This window comes from Scatophagus argus, chromosome 5, assembly GCF_020382885.2.
Source record: "Scatophagus argus isolate fScaArg1 chromosome 5, fScaArg1.pri, whole genome shotgun sequence".
NCBI classification, from domain to species: Eukaryota; Metazoa; Chordata; class Actinopteri; family Scatophagidae; genus Scatophagus; species Scatophagus argus.
The window spans coordinates 8597078-8620003 of record NC_058497.1 but is presented as its reverse complement, the minus strand read 5'-3'; the positions used below and the strand labels follow the sequence as shown (position 1 = coordinate 8620003).

Sequence of the window (22926 nt, the reverse complement as noted above, 5' to 3'; positions counted from 1 at the left end):
TTCAAGTGTTTTGGCTGATTAATGCATGGGAGTGGCATTTTGGTCTTTTGACTAACACTCTGAACGCGTTTATGACTAATGCATTTGCATTACAAAAGGTCATTGACTAATAAACACAGAACATGTTTGTCCAAATTACCAGACACCATACCCATCAGTGCTGCCCATTTACAGTGAGCAAGGACTGAATCAGATCTGTGTGGGAACAGCGAAGTCTGGACACTGACTCCGACTAGACCAGACTAATAACTCTGACCAACTGGACCAGTAAATCTGCTATTTCAAAGGCAATTCCCACTCACTAGTTCCTATTGTGCATTTCTGTTTGAAATGCAGTGTTAATTCTGGCTGGCTCCCTTTCATCTATTCTTCATTAATATGCGAAGGGTTGGAAAAAGCAGAGGAATCTCAGGTCAGCACTAGCAGATCAGACAGCAGAGTGTGCTGATCTAGGCAAGTAACAAAGAATCTTTGTGAGAAAGTGGTCACCTTCGGGTCCTTGATCAGCAATTGGAAACAAGGTCAAGAAGATCACGTTAATTTATTCCTATGCTAAGAACAGAGCTACTGCATGGTATGCAAACAAGACAAAAATCGTGGTAAAAGCACTCTCAAACAGCTCTCCCATTTGTCATTTAAGAGACCAACAAAATGCCAAAGTACTGTGACAGCTGATTGTGAAAATCCAGTGTTCTTGGATGCTGTCAGTACTCTCTTGCGCACGTGACTGAAACATTAATTAAATGCCAAGCACATAAGGCTGCCATAAAAGGTTTTTTTTATGGAGAAGGGGGGGATTGGAAAGGAAAGTCTGACAGTATGTGACTGATAGACCTCAGACCTGAATACTCATTGCACATCCAAGTGAGGTGATTTTCCAGTTATTGCCTACAAGTGCTCAGAACTCTCAGTAAAGCTTCTGACGATCTCTCTCAGAAGAACTGTTTCGCCTATGCACATACTGGCACACATGAGTGTCTACAAATAGGAGCTACATGGGCAGAAGGTGATCACTAAAGAACAAGTTTTATACCCTTAGAGATTGGTTGTCACTATGTGCCTCCCTTTGACCTCCAATGTTCTCAGCTGTCTACTATTATTCAGTTGTATGTTTTCCATAAAGGAATGACATATCTCATGCTGCAAGAGGAGTTAATGATTTTGTGGATTGTGGAGCTACATGGGTAAGAGGAGGTCACAGGTAGCACAAACAGAGCACTGCTACATTTTCAGGTCATGTCCCCCTGGAGTCCTACCTGCCAGAAAGACAGGGGGTGGATAGTGAACAGACAAGGAGAAGAAGGACATGGCTGGCTGCCTCCTTCCTGCATCCATACCTTTGTATCTTTCTGTCCTCTACTGAGTTTGAGGTTTTGCTGTATGCGGAGGTTGCCAATGTAGAAACTATATTTGTGACAGCCCGGACTGAAATTATCTTCTTTGTAACTAGCACATGTGCAAGGCTCTCACCTTGCATTTCTTTGGCATCTTTTTGAAATCACCACCCCTAAAAAGTCTCTTACCCAGGCAAAAAGGGTAGCTAGCCTTGATTACACACTAGTCCTGAAATAGAGGAGACTTCAGAGCCCCTTTTTCTTGGCAGGTGAAAGTCTGTATGCCTGCTGAAGAAATGGGAATATTTGACCAATAACCCAAGATCCATTGAATACAAATGAATGATAAGGAAAAATTAATTTAAATCGATATTTAGCTCTTTCTCTTCATCTGAGATCTTTCACCAGCCTTGCCGTATGACTGCCAGATCTGTCAGTTATACAGAGGCCAAGCCTTGAACTTGAATCAGCCATCATCATTACAGGGCTGTTTGCAAACTCGGCAGTCCCTAATGGTTCTAAATTAGCTCTTTACTGCAGCCATTCGATGGACTTGGCATAAGTAGTGTGGTCAGTGGTACAGATTGATCGCTCCTCTTTAATTACAGAGCTGACTCACTGCAAACTCTGCTCCACTCGCTACTTTTTTGGGGTTAATAATATAATCCCTTTCAACACTTTCATGAATTTGCATCCTTTGGTGCATACAAATACAGGACACTGTGTTTGCAAGCTTATGCGTGGACAGACAGACAGACAGATGTTGCAAGTCTTATTACAAACCAATGATTTAAAATGACTAAAAAATGATAGCACATAAGTCATGAAGGAATTTCTTCTTCTTCTTCTTTTTGTACTTGTCTGCATTAATCAAAGATTTAAGACATGTGCTCTCAACTAAAGATTTTAAAATAAGATACAACATAACACACAGCCAGTTAATTATTTTTTAGCATTTGGAAAAATATGTTGGGTTTATTTTGACTCATAGCTCGATTAGATCATGGATATCACGGTGGGTTATAAGCTCCGAGCAGTCAATTTTTGTTTGAGGGAGAAATCCAGCTGGTCTGTTACAACTTACATTAATCTATCCTAGACCCTAATAGCAATTCTGCTATTTTGTTTTTAGGCAGCTAAAATTCTATGAAAGTACACCCAGTCTGAGGTACGTATTTGGAGTTGTAATTCTCAGAAATATTCAGAAATATCTGACAATAAATCTCACTCACACCTCAATCTAAAAGAAAAAAAAGGACAGTGATGTCAGACAGCCTGGACTTCAATGAGATCATTTACTTTAACTGCATAATCAAAGATATCCATAAATGAGACCAAAGTATATTTATGTGCAATTAACCCAACAAGGCAGTAAGTCCGCCACCTCCAAGAGGAGCCTTAATAAACCCTGGGGGTCATAAAGCTGCCTTTTGTCCCTTGATACCTATGAACTCTGCAAAACTAAAAATAAAACTATTCAAACACAAGCATAAAACCTGAAATTATGTGAGGGGTAGCTGGTAACATGGGCTGGAGTTGACTGGGATGTTGGGTAACAGCTGGTGTTGCTGAAGGTGAATCTGCTGCGTTTTCCAGGTCAAACCAATATTGGGGCAACTTCTCCTGCAGGCTCCCCCAGCTTTCCAAGAGGGTGAGCAACGGAGAGAAAGCAATTTGGAGGCGAATGAATGAGGGATGGCTCCTTACAAGGAGACTGGATGGTGTAGGGAAGGGGAGGCTGGCTGGTGTAGCGGCTGTAGCATTGTGCTTCAGCAGACGTGTCCTGAACAACAATGAGCTTCCTGACTTGCCTGTCTAATTCAGAGGAATACTTGCACGGGCCGCCTGTCACCCCACTGTGACAGCTTGCAGAGTTTCTGATAGATAAATCAGGAAAAAAAAAGAAGACAAAAAGGATAGAAGAGGAACACCCAGCACAGGTGGATACAAGAAACACGCGTGGCTCACTGGCCCAAATCACCGGCCCTCTTCAAATGCTGTCATTGTACATCTGTTTGAAAGCCAGAAGATCCTCAGCCATGTGTGCACACATCCAAACACACACAAGACAGGAGAAAGAGTATGAGTGAATGAATGAAAAGAAAGTGGGAAAATACACAAAAGAATTTTACTCTCACAAACAGGATGACAGATTGGCGATCACAAGCAGCATGACAGACTGTGCACAATGTATATGCCAAATAAAAAAGCAGCAGAGGACTGATTTGCAGGAAACTGTGTGCTACCACGTCTGTGTAGATTCTCAGTCATCCAGGTCATTTTGCATAGAAGAGCTTAAGTTGGGGCAACTGGACTTCAGTTTGAGGTTTGAAGACAGATTGAAATGAATGGAATTGAATGGACTGCAACCTAAGAATATTCAAAAGTTGAGGCATACACAGACACATTTTTGCCAACATTCTAAGTGGAGTATAGAAACTGTTAGTAATCTGTTGGTAGTGTTGGTGTCAGGATCTATCAAATGAGCAGCTCCAAATAAAAATAGAGAGGAGGAAAGATGAAGATGAGATGAGGAGTGGGGAGATGCCAGAGCTGTCGGAGACATGCAGAGCCTGCGACTTCACAGCACAGTCATGTGTGGCCCCAGAAGCTGCTCTACACAGATTGGGAGGGTGCTGACATCGCTGCTCACCACCCGGCATGTATGTCTGCATGAGCTTGAGGGTGGGAGGCAACAAAAAATTTGGGAATCAGGTTTAATAATCATAGTTAAATAATAATAATGATAATAATAATAATAACAACATGTTTATTTCAAGGTTCAAGGTTCATTTCTCTTCATGCCAATCATTTGTTTGTTGACAGTAATGACAGTTAGCCGAAGCAAAGCTATTTACTATGTAGTGTGAATTGAAATCAGCCCAGCACCTGTGCACAGTTGGTACTGTTGTTTTGCAGAGCACAGATGTATTCATGTCATTTCTCGTCCTTCTGTTGAAATGCAAAAAAAAAAAAAAAAAAAAAAAAAAAAAACGTCCTACATACAGTCTGTCTGCCATAATCATGCACCTGCTCACAGATTCTCTGATATCATAGAGCAGTTATCATTCCATCTTGTGTTTCACACAAAATGGAAGAAAAGACAGTGTAATAAAGACACTCCAGTCATATGTTCTCCCAGAATGACTGCTATTTAGGACACCTTCTCTCTTCCAATACTTTGCCTAAGTTGCTTGGCTAGAGCTGAATTAACCTTAGGAAGAGACAAATTGGTCACTTACACAGGAGCCCCAAAAGCGTTTTCTTTTACTTTTATTCTTGGACTGCTATCATTTCTTTCTGCTTGTGTGTACACAGACAGTTTAAAAGCAGCAGTAAGAATGATACTGTTGTCAGTGATTTCGTTTTACGTTAAATGACGAAGAAGAAAACGAAACTACACGTGCATCCAAACATAAGTTCTTAGCCACAAAGATTTTGTTCCTAGTCAAAAGTAGATGATAAATCAACGAAAACCACTCCTTAAACAGCAGTGTGACTGTATTTCTAGCTGTGCTGAGCTGTCACATTAAGTAGGCTATCCTGAGACTCTGCTTACAAAAAAGACTGCATGCCCCAACAATAATAATAATAAAAATAAAAATAATAGCACAGGTGAAAAGAAAGTACATGGAAAAATTGCTTCTTTGTGTAAGCTTTTTTTCCCCCATGAAAGAACAACAGCAGCAGCCAAATTGCCCTCATTGTTATATAGTAAGGACAACAGGTGCAAACAATGTCTCCTATTTCAGACCCATAAATGCTGAGCCCAGCCCCCTTGCTGTGAACAGTACCACTGGCTGAAAATGCAGTGAAACAGCTCCCAAGCTTTCAGTGGAGAACAGAGCTAGCACCACGGACAGCGACTCTGACAAAAGTCGCATTCATGCACTGTGTGGATCAGCATCTGTGTCTTGTTTTTAAAACTTCTAATTTCTTATTAGCTTTTTTTCACCCTGCCTTCAAAGTTCACATCCATTACTGGAAGGATGGCAGTGTGATCCTTGAGAACTAATGAATTCAGACTTATCCACAGAAATGGCTGATTCAGCTTTGGCAGTTGAAAACAACAATAACAAAAGATACCCTTGGGCTTTTGTGTACATGAATACTGTTGCTAAAGCACTGGTCCAAAACATTAACAATGCAGGAAAGGGAAAATAAATATCTTGCACACAATGACACATTCAGATGGCATGTTATCAATTATGTTTGTCAGAAGACCAGCAATATAGAAGAAGAAGAAGAAAGTGACATATTTTGTCATTGGAGGGAACTCACTCCAACGAAATTCATGCTCTGCATTTAACCCACCCAAGCGACGTGCACACACACAACAAACCCGGGGCAGTGGGCGACTGCGTGCAGCGCCTGGGGAGCAGTGGGGGTTAGGTACCTTGCTCAAGGGTACCTCAGCCATGGACACCGGTATGGGGAATCGAACCAGTGACCCACTGGTTACGGGTCCGATACCCTAACCGCTGATCCACGACTGCCGCAATACACCCAATATATTGTGTTTTTGTCTGTCACTTTGAAATATCTTAGGTCTTTTAAGTTTCACCCACTGCCAAATCTATACTATATAGACAAAGGTATTGGGACAGATCTCTTTATTATTGAATTCAGATGTAGTATGGGGCTGTTTTTCAGGGGTTGGGTTCAGCCCCTTACTTCCAGTGGAGGGAAATCTTAATGCTTCAGCATAGAAAGACATTTTGGACAATGCAATGCTTCCAACTTTGTAACAACAGGCCTTTTTCTATTCCAGCATGACTGGACCCCAGTGCACAAAGCAAAGTCCATAAAGACATGGCTGGATGAGTTTGGTGTGGAAGAAGTGGACTGGCCCACACAGAGTCCTGACCCCATCGAACATCTTTGGGATGAACTGGAATGGCGACTGCAAGCCAGGACTTTTTGTCCAACATTGGTGCCTGACCATACTGTAACTCTACTGCATGAATGGGCAAAAATTGTCACAGAAACACCCCAAGCCTTCCCAGAAGAGTAGAAGCTATAATAGCTGCAAAGTTGTCCATTTAGAATGCAATGTACTTTTGTCTGTCTAATGGATATCATTCCTTTTAGATTTAAATGAAAAAAGTTATGCCACAATGTGGATTAATAATACATTTCAATTTTTTATGTGCTTTTATCACTTAAAGTAATATAATAACTAACTAAGAAGATAGTATAGTGCAATTTAAAAGCACTTGGCTTGTATGTTTTGTTACATGCGTCCCACAAAATGAAATATATATTATTCAAACGTCTGGAATAAGCTGTTATAATAGCTTGATTCACTACAGTCAGATGGATGCGAGGACTTCTTTATATCTTTGAAAGGTCTTTCATGCTTTAAGTTGTTTAAAGCCATCTTTACAAATAGATGTTATTTTATTTGAAACTTTTGCAAGAAAGTAGTTTTTTGTATATCAAGAATAAAACACTGCACAGCGGTTCAACTGACTGTTAAATGAATAAGGCAGAAAGAGACAAAGATACCCACATTTAAATAAGAATGTAAGAACTCAACAGATGAAACAAATTAAAAGCTTTGCATCAAAATCTATGCAGACACAAAATAGGAACGAGTTCATGTTTCAGTGTCAGCTTGATGATAATGTCTAAATCAGGTCGTATTAATATCATGTGAATGCGGTATGTACTGACAAATCACACCCTGTTCAATCTAACCACTGATTAGACTGCAGAGGGCCCACAGTGAAGAGGGTTCCCAAAATATTTAGGGCCCAATGCACCCATGTGGTTCACTGATGAACTAGGCTCACTTATGCATTTCTGGATAGGAAAAAAATTCTGACTCTGAGAGTATTTTGAGAAAAAATGGTTTCAACAATTTTCAGTTATGCAACTCAACTAATTAACTGTTACGTTAATTAACTGGAAGTTTTAATGCTTTAATTATATTTCTTTTGGGGACAAGACTATTTCAAATGTAAATAATAAATCTTGTCTTTAATGAAAAAAAGACAAAACCATCAATATCACAGGCAATTCTTTTTTTAATGATAATGTATACTGTAATAAATGTATACAGAATTATTACTAAAGTTGCATACTATTGCAGCTTACATCCCGACAGCTGACAGTTTTTCTTTGTTTACAGTGAGGTGAAATATTTTCCACTAATGAAGTGTCCAACTTCTTAACGTCTCTTCATCTACTAAATGTTAACCCCTTAGAGCATTTTCCAACTGCTGCCTGGTGTTAATGGGCTGCCCTTCAGCATGACCTGCACTGTGCACAGCAGACAGCAAGTAAATAATTAGGTAATGCATTTGACAGTAGACCACACTGATCACCCCTCCTTGCCCTTGTTCAAAAGAAAGTTCTCTTTTTAGGATAAAGTGACACAAATTACCTTTGTAACTTATAACTTCCAATGATTTTACATGAGAGAACCTGCATAAAAACTCAAGTGACAGCAGTTCAACACTGATTAATAATGAATGGGAACGGGAATGAGTGCAATACTGAGGAGTCTTCTCAGTGATTTTGTCATCTTTGGAGTTTGTCTCTTGTAAAGTAAATACCTGATGAGCAACTTCAATTAACAGAGACTACATGAAGTGCATTAATTGTGTATCATTTCAACACATATTTTAAATTTAAAGGATTCAGTAATAAAAGACATCCATGGCTCTACATTAACTAGGGATGATACAGTGGGTCGCACAAAAAGAAAGAGAGAGGATGACAGACATAGAGATGCAAAAACATTCAGTCAGAGACATGAATCAATGGATGCCACTGCATTTCATTATGACATTATGACACATTAAACAGAACACCTTAAAGTTGTTTTTCAGACCTTAATCAAACAACGGTGCTCTTTGTTCCTTTTGTTCTTGTGGTCCCCAACCTAAGGTAGAAAGATTAGAGCAAAGGTCTGGAGCACTGCCAACTTGCTGCAAGGGATATAATTAGCCTCAGGGGTCTTTTTTGGACCTGAAACCCTCCGTTCTCTTCCTTCATAACTAATTCACAAGACCTTGATTCTCCTTTGGCACCTGAGGGTAAGCCTGCAAACCATGCAAACGCTTGGATGGGTTACGTTCACCATCAGTTTTGTTCTCATAGCTTTCTGGTGAAGGAACTTTGTTATTGTTCATGGAGATATAAATGCTTTCCATGTTTTCTTCTTTAATTCCATCAGCTTAGCACCTGAAACCTTGGCTTAAATTAATGTAAGTGAAACAAAGGATTTTACTACTTATTACACACTTTCTTGGCCAGTCTGGGAAGGTCTAAAAGGAGCTGTGTGGCTTTCAAGGACAAACTCAATAAATTGTTAAGAAGAAAATCCAGAAACTGGAAAACACAAGTACAGTATTGGCACTGATGAAAGGTCTTTCTCCATGTGAAAATATTTATGTTATGTTGCCTCCGAGCCTATCAAAGTCAAGAGGAAAGAAGTTCCTCTGATATGGCACATGGAGCAGTTTGGGCTGATACTGAGTTATGAGGGATGGAGGGACAGTTTTAGATTTATTCTGCTGTCAGCTTAGGGAAGGGAGGCTGCCTGTGAGTGTGTGCACTAGTGGATGTTTGTGTGTGTGTGTGTGTGTAAGCATATTGTGTATATGCAAAAGCATTTGTGTATGTGTCTGTGCATGCATAGGTGTGTGGGGCCATAGCTGACTTCCAAGTCGATAGACACACTCTGTCACCACTGGCAAGTAATTGACAGCTTGAGGTTTGCAGTGACACAGGACTTGCATATATTTCCTACATTACCTTGTGTGTATGTCAGCCTGGAGTTCTCCCTGGCAGTGCATTCAGGAGTCAGCTAGCTCGGCAGGGTATTAAACAAACACCTTCTATTCAGGCTTACGGGGAGGAATGAAAAACTCTCTCACCCTCAATCAGCCAAATAGGTGATAAAGGTTTCTCCTGTCTTATTCTCACTTCATGCTACTGCAAGTTGCTTGCAGTCCAAAGTTAAGCATTTAATGGAGCAAGCAAGCAAAATAATGGAGCAAATAGTCAATGTTGGCTTTGCCAAATCAGGAATGCATAGTGCAAAGTGAATTATAAGAATTTTTTGCATCTGTTGTGTATGACAGTGTTTCATTCCTACATAAAATAAAATGACACTTTTATACATATGAAAACTCCCAAGTGTATTAAGAAGTCTAGAGAAATTGCCATTAAAAATATTATTTAGAAGCCTAAGATACCCCTATTTTTGACACTGATCAAATGGCTAAGTTCCCATGAGAAGCTTTATCAGGGCAGCCAAACTTCGAAAGATTTGAACAAGTGAAAGGAGGACAGTGGTAGGAGGCAGAAAAGTGCAGTTGCAACAGACATTTTTAGCTCTCTGTAGAAGCAACCATAATTATTCACTCATATCCATTTGCAGGGGGCTTGGCAGACAGGGAAACGTTATGCCGCAATTTGTCTTCCCCTCTCTCTTTTTCTCCTGCTGCCTTCTTCCCTACAAATCGTTAGTTTCACTTTTCATTAGGCTGGATCAATAAGGCAGATCAGTCGCTTGTGGCGAGCATAGTGTGTGGCAGACACTCCTCTCTCTTTCCTTCTTTCTCAACACCTTTTTCTTCTCATTCCTTCTCACTTGTTCTCTTTTGCTCTGTCACTGACTCTATCTTTCCAGCAATCCAGCGGGGGAGGTTATGAGGGGCAGGAGACATGAAGCAGCGGGAAGCTTGAAGGGTCAAAGAAGGAGATGTGAACCAACGATTGCAGTAGTGCTACTCGATAAAGCAGAAATAGCAACACTGAATGACAACCTAATAAAGTTTAATTAAGAACCAGTAACCTCTCAAGCTTACAGTAATAATGAAAATGAAGGCTGCATGCAGGGGAAGGAAATTAAAGTGGACATATAAGGGTCGGTAAAAGTTTAGTCACTTTGACAATGTCTACCAAATGGGGAAAATTAGCACTGATTTAATTTTTTTCTGATGGTTTTAATTCAAACTATGCGTTTTGTTCTTAGAATTTACTGTGGGCACTTTATCATGTTTGGATTTAGACTGCACCTAACACACTCTGTTTTTGTGTGCATGTATTTTCTGTCTAATTGGGAAGTGAACAAGGGCATGTACTTTATACTTTTATAGTTGTGGAGCTCCACTTTTGTTAGGGCCCTTGAGCTCTGGTAGTACTTGCATCCGGTGTTTATGCTCAAGAGTGTAGAGTTGGTCAAATTTTTGGGATGGCGGATATGAGCTAATTGAGATGTTCTTCTTTAGAAAACCTGGACGTTTATCTTGGAATTGTACCAAACAGAAACAGAACCCTGCTTTCACTACATCGGTTCTAATGATATGATTTATCATCTTTTCACAAACTAACATGAAAAACAAATGAGAGTGTGAGAAGCGAGTGATGCCAGGGAAGCATTTTCCATGAGCTGCTTTGCACCTCAGTGACTGGCTAGTACAGTGGTGTTGTTTGGCTTGTGTGTTTGTGTGTGTTTAATTCGGCTTTACCCAGCACAGTGAGACGGGCAGGACGGGACCTCATGGCGGCTTGGACAGCCTGGCACTCAAACACAGCATCATCCATCAGCTCGACACGCTGGATTCGCAAATGATGCTCTCCTGAACCATGGTCACCAATCACTGTGTAACGAGGATAACCTGCAGCGCAAACACAATTGTTCATTTTATTCACCTTCAAAACCAAAATGCTGATCAACTGCCAAATGCAATGAGGTAAATTTGTCATTTTAAAGCTGCACATGCTAAAAGAGAGAAGAAGAACAACAGAGAAGACACACAAGCTCAATGTGTACAGTAGTACTATGACAGAGTTATCAGTTTAAATTGGAAAACACATTTTCACTGGTAAACACACACAAAAATATGTCATAGTTAAAATACCTAACATTGGCTTGGGCATGTTAACTGTGGCTGAGCTGCCCCTCAATTCCAATAAGTAGCAGATGAGTACCTACTGTAGATTGTGAATACAGTTTTTTTTATTGTTCTTTTGCTAATTTACTCATACATTGTCACACAAGATTAGAAACATGAATTGTATAAATGTTTTTATAGCACTTCTGGCAATGTTAATGAGCTTCTGTTGAGGTTTCTGTATTCTGCAGATTGATGTTTTACTGCACCCATAAACAGGAACAGCTAGAGTTTGAGTTTTTTCAGCATTGCTCTGCTAAATGATTTATAGTTTAATAATGCAAGAAAGCAGAGCAATATCCAAGAGACCGAAACATTTTACACAAGTCAAGTGAGACGGTTTTAAAGATATCCCCTTAACTATTATTGAAATATGCATTGAGAGTGTGTTGTGGAGTGCATCCCTCCACTGGGGCAAATAAGCAGGAAGAAGAATGTGTTTGACTGGGAAGCTTTATAGGGTATTTCTCATTCTTTTGGAATTGCTTGTCTCTAAAGATTCCTTTTCTTTCTCTATCACTGCGTATTTCTAATTATTGGGGATACAGTATGTGGAATGAAACGAGAATGTCTGTTCATAAAAAAAAAATGCATTTCAAAATATGTCAAGAATTTTGTGCTTAGAATTTTTTTTCCTCCAGTGTTACTCGAGTAATTGTTCTGTGGTGAAACTACTGGGTAGGACCAGGGAATTTTATATCAGGACAAGGCCATACTTTTAAAAGAGATTCACTCTAACTTTGTAATTTAAAAAAGGAAAACCACACACTTGAGATTCACACACTTTTCATTTCCTTTTCCAAAACATCTATCAGTATCTGTCCAACTACTGGATTACTGCCAGTGAATGTTGGGAAGAAAAACATTGATTTCTCAGTTAGGTTTTACAGGCTGTTTATATGTTTCAGAGTCCAAAAGGAACATAACAAACTGGGCAGCCTCATAATAGCTTTTAAATCCTTGAATATGTGTAATACAGAAACCCATAGTATGCTCAAAGTCTAATTACTGACTGTTGTTTCCTTGAATCCAGTTGGTTTTAATAGATCATGAAATGGGCCTCATTTAATGCTGGTGGGATGATTTACACGCAATTAAACCATCCTGCTACATGTAGCCTTTAATCTTAAGGGTTCATATGCTGGGAGGGCCAGGACAAAAGAACACAAAGAAGTCAAACATTATTTTCTGGGAAGAAAATATACAAGAGGAATAACCTAAAAAATTACCAAAGATGAAAGCTGCATCAGTGGATGTTTGTGAGAAAACTAGTCACACAGGTTATAGAATGTCTGCTTTCTTTAAATTTCATGTTACTTGCTACAACGTGTCCAACAACGAAAGAAAGCAGAACTTCAGTAAAAGTAGATGTAAATGTAACGGGGTTATTAGAGACCTGATCACAACTAAAAGCTTCCATTAATAACATTAATAACCACTGAGCGAAGATGGAGCTTTCTACTTGTTCATGCTCAGAATGAAGTCTAAAATAGAGGACGAATCATTATGTGCACAAGGTCACCCAGGGAACCATTTTGTTTCAGTTTTATGTTCACTGATGAGATCCAAAGCCCTAATGCCATTGTGGATCACAAGGGTAATGATCATTGCACATTCCGAACGATGTGACCTTGAGTTGACTCCGGTCCACCTAGCGAACATGTATTGTACCTACTCCTGAAAGTGCATTTACTTCAAATGCATTTTTGTTTTCTTATCTTACTCCTAGCAAAGTATAAGGCATGTAAATTTCTGTTAAAAAACAGATGATGGGATAAATTACCTCATCTGTGTCTCTGGCACAACAAAAATAATTTTGCTATGTGAAGATATGGCTCTGTTCCAGTTTCATCTCTGTGCACTGGCTGGTTCCAAAAGGAAAAGTAATTTCCACTTGTGGTGGACAGTGAGCACACAAACATACTGCAATGTGTATATGCCATCCTATCAGCACCCTGATCATGCATTTTGTCAATTTGAGTAAAATTATAATGCTGTGCATGAAGACTGATCACCTCTGTCGTGTTCATAAAGGGCCATTGATCTTAGACCTCAGTGAATTTCAAAGACACAATGTGTTACCTAAAGCAAACATTGTAAAATAGGCCCATTAAGGAGTAATGAATCCATCAGGGGCAAATGGATTCGTCTTGAGGCCGGATCAATGGCATGCCTGCATGTGTGTGCTGTGTGTGTGAGTGCATGTAAGCGTACAGACACTTGAGGCGTGGCCTAATGATTTATAGCATTCACCTAGAACATGATTCACACAGTTGATCCATCAGGGCATGCAAACAGGTTAGCTGAAGCTGTGAACAGGTGACCGGTATTCAGTTTGCTCTCTTGAGAGGCAAGAGTGGCACATGCCTTCTAAATGTTATCCTCTCTTGCCTCTCTTCCCAAGAGCTCATTCTCCTATATCCTCAGAGCACAATGTGTACAAACACTTCTTTCTCTGTCTCCACTGTGTGCGCACCAGGAAAATTCATTTATAGCTGCTTTGTCTGTTTTCATCATCATCATTCATAGCAGATAAATTCTCTGTCATGCATATTCATGACATTGATTGGTATGTTCCGAGTGGTGGTGGGGCTACTTTACTTTTCTTTAATTAGAGTGGAAAAGCGTGACACAAAAGGGAATGAAGAGGAAATTCAGGGACAGATAGGAATCATTGGCTTTTGTGCTGTGATTTCTTACGCTGACTGGTGAAAGAGTTCTCTCAGTTTAATCACTGCTCCTGTGAATGGAAACAGGTCCCAGGCGGAGCACAACGTTGCAGACGCAGCTCCTTTCTATGAATAGCCGAGCAGACCTATATTATTGAAATGCTCTGTGCAACATTTGATTCCTCGTGCTTTTTATGTATACAGCTGCCACTTTCCTTTCTGTGTACATCTTGCAGTGGATGTACCATCACTCTTTTACCGCCACATGCATTGCTTGTTAATGTAGGCAGGAGTGATAAAAAGGACAGCTGTGGAGGGCTTCATTTTGAAAAAGTCTCATCCCTCTCAATAGAAGGCACTCAGCCCCTGTCTGTATGTTGATTCTACCTATCTTCTCCAGGCAGGAAGCTGCTCCTCCTCATACAAAATCCTGTGCACTTTTAAAAAATGCTGCACTAAAGGAATATCTCTCCATCTACGTGTTGGGCCTGACTATACAGTAAAATGAGAAGAAGAGAATTGTCGTTGGGAGGAGCACAAGGTTAAGATTACTGCATGTTGTCCACGACTAGCTTTTTACAGATGTGGTGTTAAAGGCTGAGCTACTGTAGTTCTCTTGAGTGCTGTGACCCAGTGTTCCCTCTCTCTATCTCTCTTTTACTTCTGTTCTGTTTTGTTTTGACCATTTTGAAATGAGATTTGATCCTGATTATCTTGTCTCATTAAATCAATAAAAATGGAAGAGGATAAAACCAACTACATCTCTGCTCCACTCTGACCCGAAATAAAATCGTGCTTTCTCTTCTTTCCTCTCTTCTTCTTCTTCTTTCTCTTATTCTGTCTCTAGCAATCATAAGTGCTCTCCTAGTCTGCCTCCTCTTCCTTCAAAGCAGACTCAGAGGCTGCAGGACCATTGTTTACTGCAACCCCTCAGCCACTCCTGGGCTAGATAAGAACCTGAAAAGGGAATAGGGTGGCTTTACTGGGGCTCTGTCAGCTGCTGAGGTTTAATTACAGACCACATTGACAAAGGGAATCTCAAAGAGTTTTGCTAAAGGTCAAAGGGTAGGAGACCCCTCCCCAATCTCAGGTGAAATACATATTTAATCATTCCTGATCATACTAGACTTCTGGGTTTTAAAAATGGCTGCAGTTTAGTTTAATTAGTCTGATTGTCTCTGTGTTCACACAGAGGCGCTGTGTGAGGCAAACTAGAAAGCTCTAAACTACAGATTGTACCCGTATACAGTGATGCATCTTTCTATGCTTGTGTGGAGCTTTAAATGGATTTCTGTTTGGGAAGAATTTAATGATCATTTCAGTAAATGATGCGGGGGTACTACACTTTTATGGATTTTCTCATTCGATAGCTCAGTCCTTCAGAAGGTTGTAAATGTTTATTTAGAGGAGTGATATGTTTCCTTGAAATTCACTAAAGTCATGAATATACATAAAGCCGTGATTGGTGGAACAACAGCCTAGTAAATGAAAGTGCAGTAGTCAATTTTACTCCAAATTAAACAATTAAGGCAATTATACATGAGGTGCAGTGTAATTAGAGGATGCCAGCTACTCTTCAAAAAGCCATTTAATAGCCTGAAGCACCAGAGAAAGACCAGTGCCAGTATCGATTTCACATTACATTCAGACTTTTGCGCTTCTCTGGCAAACACAAAGTATAAGAGATTTAGGTTAGCAGCTAAAGCAGAGGCGCAAATGAATTTCTGATTCTGCCCGGTCAAGTTGAGTGATATAATTATTTATGCCTCACATAACACTTGTAATGTATCACTTATCTTGTGACACACTATTATGAGACCTCTGTTGTCTGCCTGTGGAGTGATATATTTGGCAGAGGGTAGGATGTTGACATGTGGGGGCTTTAGATGACAAAAGGCGGCCATTTCAATATGACAGTTATATTAGAGAGTGTTAATTATTAGGGGAAACCAAGGATGATGGAGAAATACAAGATGACACTCATGAGGATAAATGTTGTTCCTTACCAGCGAGGTCTCTGCCAACTCCCAGCGCCAGGCCATCTTTGATCCACAGGACAACGCCATGGTAACCAGGGATAGTGCATGGTAACGTCACAGGCTGGCCCGCCACCACCACTAGGTCCTGTGGCTGCTGGGAAAACATGGCCTCCACCCCTTCAGAACAAATGAAAGGAAAGGTTAGGTCTGACCCATTTAAATCACAACGTTATTTTAATGTAACCAGAAGAAGAGGGCATCAGAAATTCAAAATCAAAGAGGGGAGTAAGTGTGGTTTTACAAGCACCTGCTTTCGGTGTTTTAAGTGCCGAACGAAGGGAAAAGATCTGTGCTATATTCCCATTTCCACCAATTTCGCTCAAAACTCTTCTCAAAGTCGTTTTGAAAGATCCATAAAGGGTGATACACAAACGTGGCACATTCTTTTAGAATGTGTGATACACAGACAAGATACTGTACACGCATCAGAGGTGTCAGTGCAGCACCAGGACTGAAGCAGAGGCTAAGAGACAGCCGTCACAGCTCAGCTTGGTTCATTTATGAAGGATGTCACCGTACAGATGGGTACGCTCATACACACCACTGCAGATCACACAATCTTGTCTGCCAACACTGCTCTAGTGGCATACATTAACTCGAGCTCACACCCATGTATTCCAACTGTGCAACTACTATTAGCTGCACTCCTCTACGGTGTGTTCAGCCAGAAAGTGGTGTGCAGTGAACTCCATTAGAGGCAGAGGGTGTGTTAATGTGGAGGGGTACCGTGGTGGTGGAGGGGTGGTTTGTGTTGTGGATCAGAGTGAAGGGTGCAGAGTGGTACTGATGTGTAGTTAGACACACTGGCAGGTTGCCTATGAACTACAGCTTTCTCTCTCTCTCTCTCACACACACACACACACACATTCACAATGAGATGCGTTCATACAAACACTTTCTGATTCTGGAGCACAGACTGCAGCAAAGGTTTAAAAGTGTCACTCGCTCTCTCACTTTTAACTGAGACAGTTTTGTTCACAGCTGTTCCTTATTTTCAAACTTTGAAAGTTCAAATGGTTCCAAATGCATCAGAAACCTTTTTCTTGAACAACTCAGTACACTTGCACACTAATATTGTGCTGAAATGGGCTATCTCTCGCTCTCTCTCTCACACACAGACAACACAAAACAAACACATACACACATATTTCTCTGAGTGAAAATCTGATTGAAAGATAACATGTAGTGAAACACAATAGTAAGTGGAGCAAAGAATGTGAAAATGTGTTTTTTTTTCCTCACAAGATCTTTGTTGCACATTGTAGCCATCTACTGCAGTTCTTTGGATGCTTAGTTTTACACTCAAAGGAAATTACTCATTCTGTTGCAGAGGAGAAAATTGATTCTCTTTGTTGTACGATTTCAAACCACATCAGAGAAGAGATTGTTGTCCTACAAGAGACTGATTTTAATTTAGTTGGAAAATGCCATTAGAATTCCCACAAGTCATTTTTCAGCCTCGAACTGAATTCCACTTGATGGATAGCTTGTTAAAGATGTAAGCAAAAGTTTTCATATTGATTCATGCACTCTCTTTCCTGTGTACACTGTCACACAACCAGAAATACACAGCCTCATTTTAATACAGATCTATTACGAAACCAACATCAGGAAACAAAATCATATACTGTACCTTAGAGCATACAGTATGATGTGCTTTTCATCATTTTGAAACTCAACAGCTTCTCCCTGGCTAACCAGGCCCTTTGTGAATGTATAAGTATGCTGTGGGTGATGCCGGCTGGATGAGACTTTATCTCACCATATGTATTGCCCTTCAAACCTAGACAGCTTTGTTCAGCACTGACTGCGTTCCCACGTGAGGAGCTTATCTCGGCTGTACTCTGCTACCCAGTCAGCAGCACGCCAACATATAGACAGCTCCTCAGCAGATCTCTTGGCATGTTCCGGAAAAACATTGTAAACGCCAGGGAATCTTGTATCTGCTCAGTCATGACTGATAATATCAAACAGATCAGCCTGTGCTGTAATTGATTCAACATTGGAGGCATCTCTCCGTTGGCTGCACACATGTCTGCATACTTCCTACAAGCTACAAAACAGGCTATATCCTCACTCCTGTCCTTCTTCCTTGGACCCCTAAAATAGATTGCAGGTTGTTTTTCAAGACAGACTACCCATAATCACTAGGCAGAGCAGAGCTTGATTACAACATTCAATGCATAACATTTTCTGTTGCTTTATGAGTTGCTTTTTGTCTAAACAGCGATGGATTTTAGCGCACAATTTGTAATTGCTAATTCTATGTCACTCTGAAACTGATGTAAACAAATAGACCCTACTGATTCCTTGAACACAACCCCCTCATATATTAACTGTATTCAACCAAATCACACATCTCTCACACAAATACTCACAAGCCATTACTTCTCACTTCACTTGAACTTGAGCTGCCTAACTTAAAAGAGCACTTCACTGATTTTGCACATCAAGACCAGTTTAGAGAGTACTTCTCTGTGCCAGACAATGGAATAAGGTATTCTGTGGCTCTGAAGGGATCTTTATAAAGGTGAGGCATTTGAAAGACATGAGCATTTACCTTGAAGAAACAGTATAACACATGACACAATGTGCTTTATGGAAGTACAATGCAAGGCTGCTGCATAGCATAGAAACATAGCATACCACAGCAGGGTATTGAATACTTGCTGGCAGCCAGTCAGAATTCAGGTTGAGCGCACCAAGACTGACGAGCTGCCGGTGAGGAACATGTGGTTTAATGCTCAAAATTCAAAGCTGAGGACCTTGAATGTGACTTGAAATGTGCTTGTCTTGAAATGGGACTTGAGACTTAAAACTGCTACCTCGCGTTTTATTATTATAAGTATTATTTAAGTATAATTTCAACATATTTGCCAAAATTTACTCTGTGGTCATTCCAAGACTGATGTCAAAGCAGGAATATTAAAACTGAAAGAATCAAAGACTTAACTGACACCAGCTTATATTTGTTACTTGAGAAGTTAAAAAGTGACCTCTGTCATTCAGTTTAGAGTCTGGCTGAGTCCTGCAACAAATGTGTCTCTGTAGGCTCACAGCAGTTAAGAAATGGGGTGATGTGTTTGAAATGGCCGGGGCTTACATCAAGATGGCTACATTCATTCATCCATCCCCTCTGCACCGAATAAATCTCTGTCACATCTGCCAGATTTATCCTTCACTGGGCAGCACAGCGCTGGCAGAAGATGTGACGTTCCTTAATCTACCTCTTGTTTTTTTCTCTTCCAGGCATGGCATGCAACGTAGTGAAGACAACCCCTGTCCCCTCAGTTATTAATGAAAAATATTTTTATAAACAAAATGACCAATTAAGAATTGAGCACATCAGTTTAGACTTCACCACTGAGTAATAAGAGGGGAGGAGGGTGATTGTGCTCAGGTGCCCGCAGAACTGTAGATCCAGGTTAATAACACATTATTAAGCATCCTAATGGGGTTTACTAGACAGCTTGGTAAAACATAAATAATAAAATTAAAATCAGTCTAGACATGCCAATTTGCTGCAAGAAAAATGGGCCTTGACTTCAGGGGTTAGTTTCTGTGAATGTGTGGGCGCACAGAGCAGGAAAAAAAAGACACCTTTTGTCTGATGCTAGAGACAGCAGACATCCCCGTGGGTTTTTACACTCAGCAACAGTCTAACCTGTACTATGAATAGAACTTTAAAAAATGTTAAAGACTTTGTTTATTTTCACGTATTGTCTGGGAAGATTAGTGACAGTAACAGAAATGTTTTACTTTGGCACTTTGGATGTGCTAAATAGAATGCTGTGATTCCTTCGTGAGATCTTACCCAGTCATTATCTAACAATCACCCTTCCTTAAACACGCATTGCAGACTTCAAAATGTAATTGTTTACGGTAAGAAAGTCAGTATGTTAGATGGACATACTGTGCATGTCTGTGCTCACATAAATCAGTACAATTGCAATAAGATGCAGGACAGCATTTCAGAAATGGCTATAGTGCAACTCCATCTTTAATGATGAGAAAGTATTCCTCAGACCATATCACATAGAGTGCATTTGTCAGGTTATAATGCACATACTCTTAAAATAGTCATGACTTAAATCTGTCAAGAAAGCTCAGGTTCTCTTATCAGAGGAAAGATGTGCTCCATTTGTAATGATCAGATCAAACATACAGCAAATATGAAAAACAATGTTGTCTACATTTCCATAGCCACATATTTTTGCATTTTATTTATTCAGGTAATTAGATGACAATGGTAAATCTATGGATTACCCCTTACTGGGTATGTTATGTGCATCAAATCATTGAATGCCCTGCATCTAGAAAGGTGAGGCCAAAGATCTTTGCTAAGGACTGCCCAGTTGTTTCAAAAGGGTGCACAGAGCCATATTCATAATGTAGACCGGCACTTTGCATCGCCTAATGTTGTCATTTTACTTCAGATAATTTGTTTACCATTGGACGGCTTCTCCATTTCCACACACTCCAGCACTATTTTCCCCTCGGTGCTAACTGCCCCCAATTTCATCGCTCTTTGCCAATCAGGCCTGGAAATTACCGTTACGGACACACATCCAGCCCACTTCAGAGAAATAATCAGCATGCTGTTTGTGCGGCATGTGGCCACACAGCACCGAAGCTTAGCCCAGGATCATTATCAAAAACTATTACCCCTCTGGCCTGGGCATTTTATACCAGCAATTTAGAAGCACAGGAGAACTTTAGAAATATGTGGGATTGGATGAGTTAGTTATATGTGTTGTAGTTTGGTAGCCAGTGATCAGGGTTTCTTTTGTCATGACATTGCTAACGGTAGTTTTCAGCGGTGCACAAGTGCAAGTACAAGAGAGAAAAACCACTGGGGGGTAACTGAAGGGGAGAGAGTTTATTTTTATTGCCTAATCCACTGGTAGCGTTGCCATAGGTGACAGGTGCTTGGTGCTTGGTGTTTCATAAAGGTGTGAATTTAGAGACCAAATCAAGATATTCTTATAGATCCTACTGCAACGACCACCTGGACCGAAGTCAAATGAAAAATATCATCCACTCAACCTGCAGGTCAAATTGTTTAAACCGCAAAGAGGAGAGGCACCCCAGAGGAAGAAGAAAAGCACACGTATTTTACTGGCCTTTCCAAAGCCCTAAAAAAATGATCATTTAACCCTGAGGTCCAGGGAAAAAGTGTACCCATATTCACACTCTTTTTCTCTCTTGAATTACTCAAAAACTTCTGATGGCACGCATATCACATAAAACTGCACAACATGGGCTTTCAGACGATACCCCTCACCTGCCTGTGTGTTCAAGTGTTTGAGAGAAATAAAATTAGGAATTTACCTCAAACAGATGCACAGATAGGCCAGGCATATGAGATGAAAGAGCAGAAACATAGTTCTGCATCCTGTTAAAAAGACAGACCAATAAACTGCAAAATAACACAGTGACTAATTTCTTCTTAACCTATTTTACGCTTCTACTTACATATTTATTGATTCCGAAGCTGTCGTTTTTCTCTGTGACAAAACATGTCCATAATCCAGTTATCAAATTACAGCAAAGTCAAGGTTGTCAAGGTTGCATGCTTCAATTTTTTTTTATCAGGAATAACTTTTTTATCAGGATTATTATTTTTTTTTAATCAGGAATAAAGCAATATAATTTATTTCAGAAAAAAAGCAGCTTTCTGTGGTAAGATCCATGTAAAATGCAAGAATTTCATAACATAAAAAATGCATAGTAGGTATCAGGTGTCTCTCCATCCAGATCATGTTGAACTGCATCTGGCTCTATGACCAACCCAGTGTCTACTGTTGACATCTGCCTGTCATTCTTCTGTGCACCGACCATCAGCGGGGTGGTTCTCCCTTGCGGGCCGAAATTGAACTGAATAGAACTGATAGGATAGTGATTTTCAACAGCACATAAAAAATGCATGAATGATACAGCAGTTCATTATAATTTCATTGTTATAATTTCAGTCTTGTGAAATGTTAAAATCATATTGAGGTGGTATCAAAAGTGAAACTAAACAGTTGAGATTTTGTTTTACTTGTCTTTTTAGTAATGTCATTCTCATGTTGGTAACTGCTTTCCTGCCTGTACAACATCCGTTGCACGTCTGCCCGTCCTGGGTGAGGGATCCCTCCTCTGTTGCTCACCCTGAGGTTTCTTAAATTTTTACAAAGTTTTTTTAAAAAATTAAAAAAAAAAAAAAAAAAAAAAATTTACAAATAAAGTTGTCTTGTCTTGTATTGTCATGTATGGAGGACATTTGTAATGACCAAGATAAATGTTTGTGAGTAAAGGTAGTGAAATTGAGCTGGGGCCTCTAAGGGTCAATGCTTGTATAAGGACTCCAGTTGTGTCTTTAACTTTTAGTTTTGAACTTCTACATAAACACAAATCTCCTGCTATACAATCTCTTCATCAGATTTCCTGATCCTCTGAGGCATATGATTTGTGCACTTCAGTTGTGAGCAGTATAATCATGAAGCTGACACTGTCAGTGAAGCATGTTGTTGTGAGACTTATCAATCTACTTAGAGGATAGAAACCACAAAAGAATGACTTCTGTCTTGTCTGCGGTTTGACTCCCTGCCATATTTGTAAAAGTCAGTTTCAGATGGCAGATAAATATGTTCTGTAAACTGCCTGAAAAACATTTTGAAAAATCTGAAAAGGGAAGCAAGCCCAGTTTTAGAGGTGTTTAGACATCATTGCTGCAAATGTGTGACAGAAATTTGGCAGAATAACAACTAATTACAACTGTAAGTAACACTTCGATCGGCTATGTTTTATAATCTAATTTATTCACAGCAGTCATCACCAGATAATTCTGATTAGCCGTGATTGATTTACTGCATGTGAGAGTTTAATAAGGCAATTAGAGGTGCACTTTCTTGATATTTGACACTTTTAACTTTTAAAAAACAGAACTTGTAATATTTCTAATGACGTCTTTTGTACTCTATAAATAGAG

The 22926-nt window shown here is 39.9% G+C and overlaps 1 protein-coding gene across 8 annotated transcripts in view; it reads right to left on the bottom strand.

Moving 5' to 3' along the window:
- The window catches only part of kirrel3b (kirre like nephrin family adhesion molecule 3b), a 151649-nt gene that overhangs the window by 44463 nt on the left and 84260 nt on the right, over positions 1-22926 (bottom strand). For all 8 annotated transcript variants that reach the window (XM_046390315.1, XM_046390316.1, XM_046390320.1 and 5 more), the window contains 2 exons: positions 15921-16070; positions 10820-10969 (listed from right to left, as the gene is read on the bottom strand). In XM_046390315.1, the coding sequence (XP_046246271.1) occupies positions 10820-10969; positions 15921-16070 (300 nt within the window). The remainder of the gene's footprint in view (positions 1-10819; positions 10970-15920; positions 16071-22926) is intronic.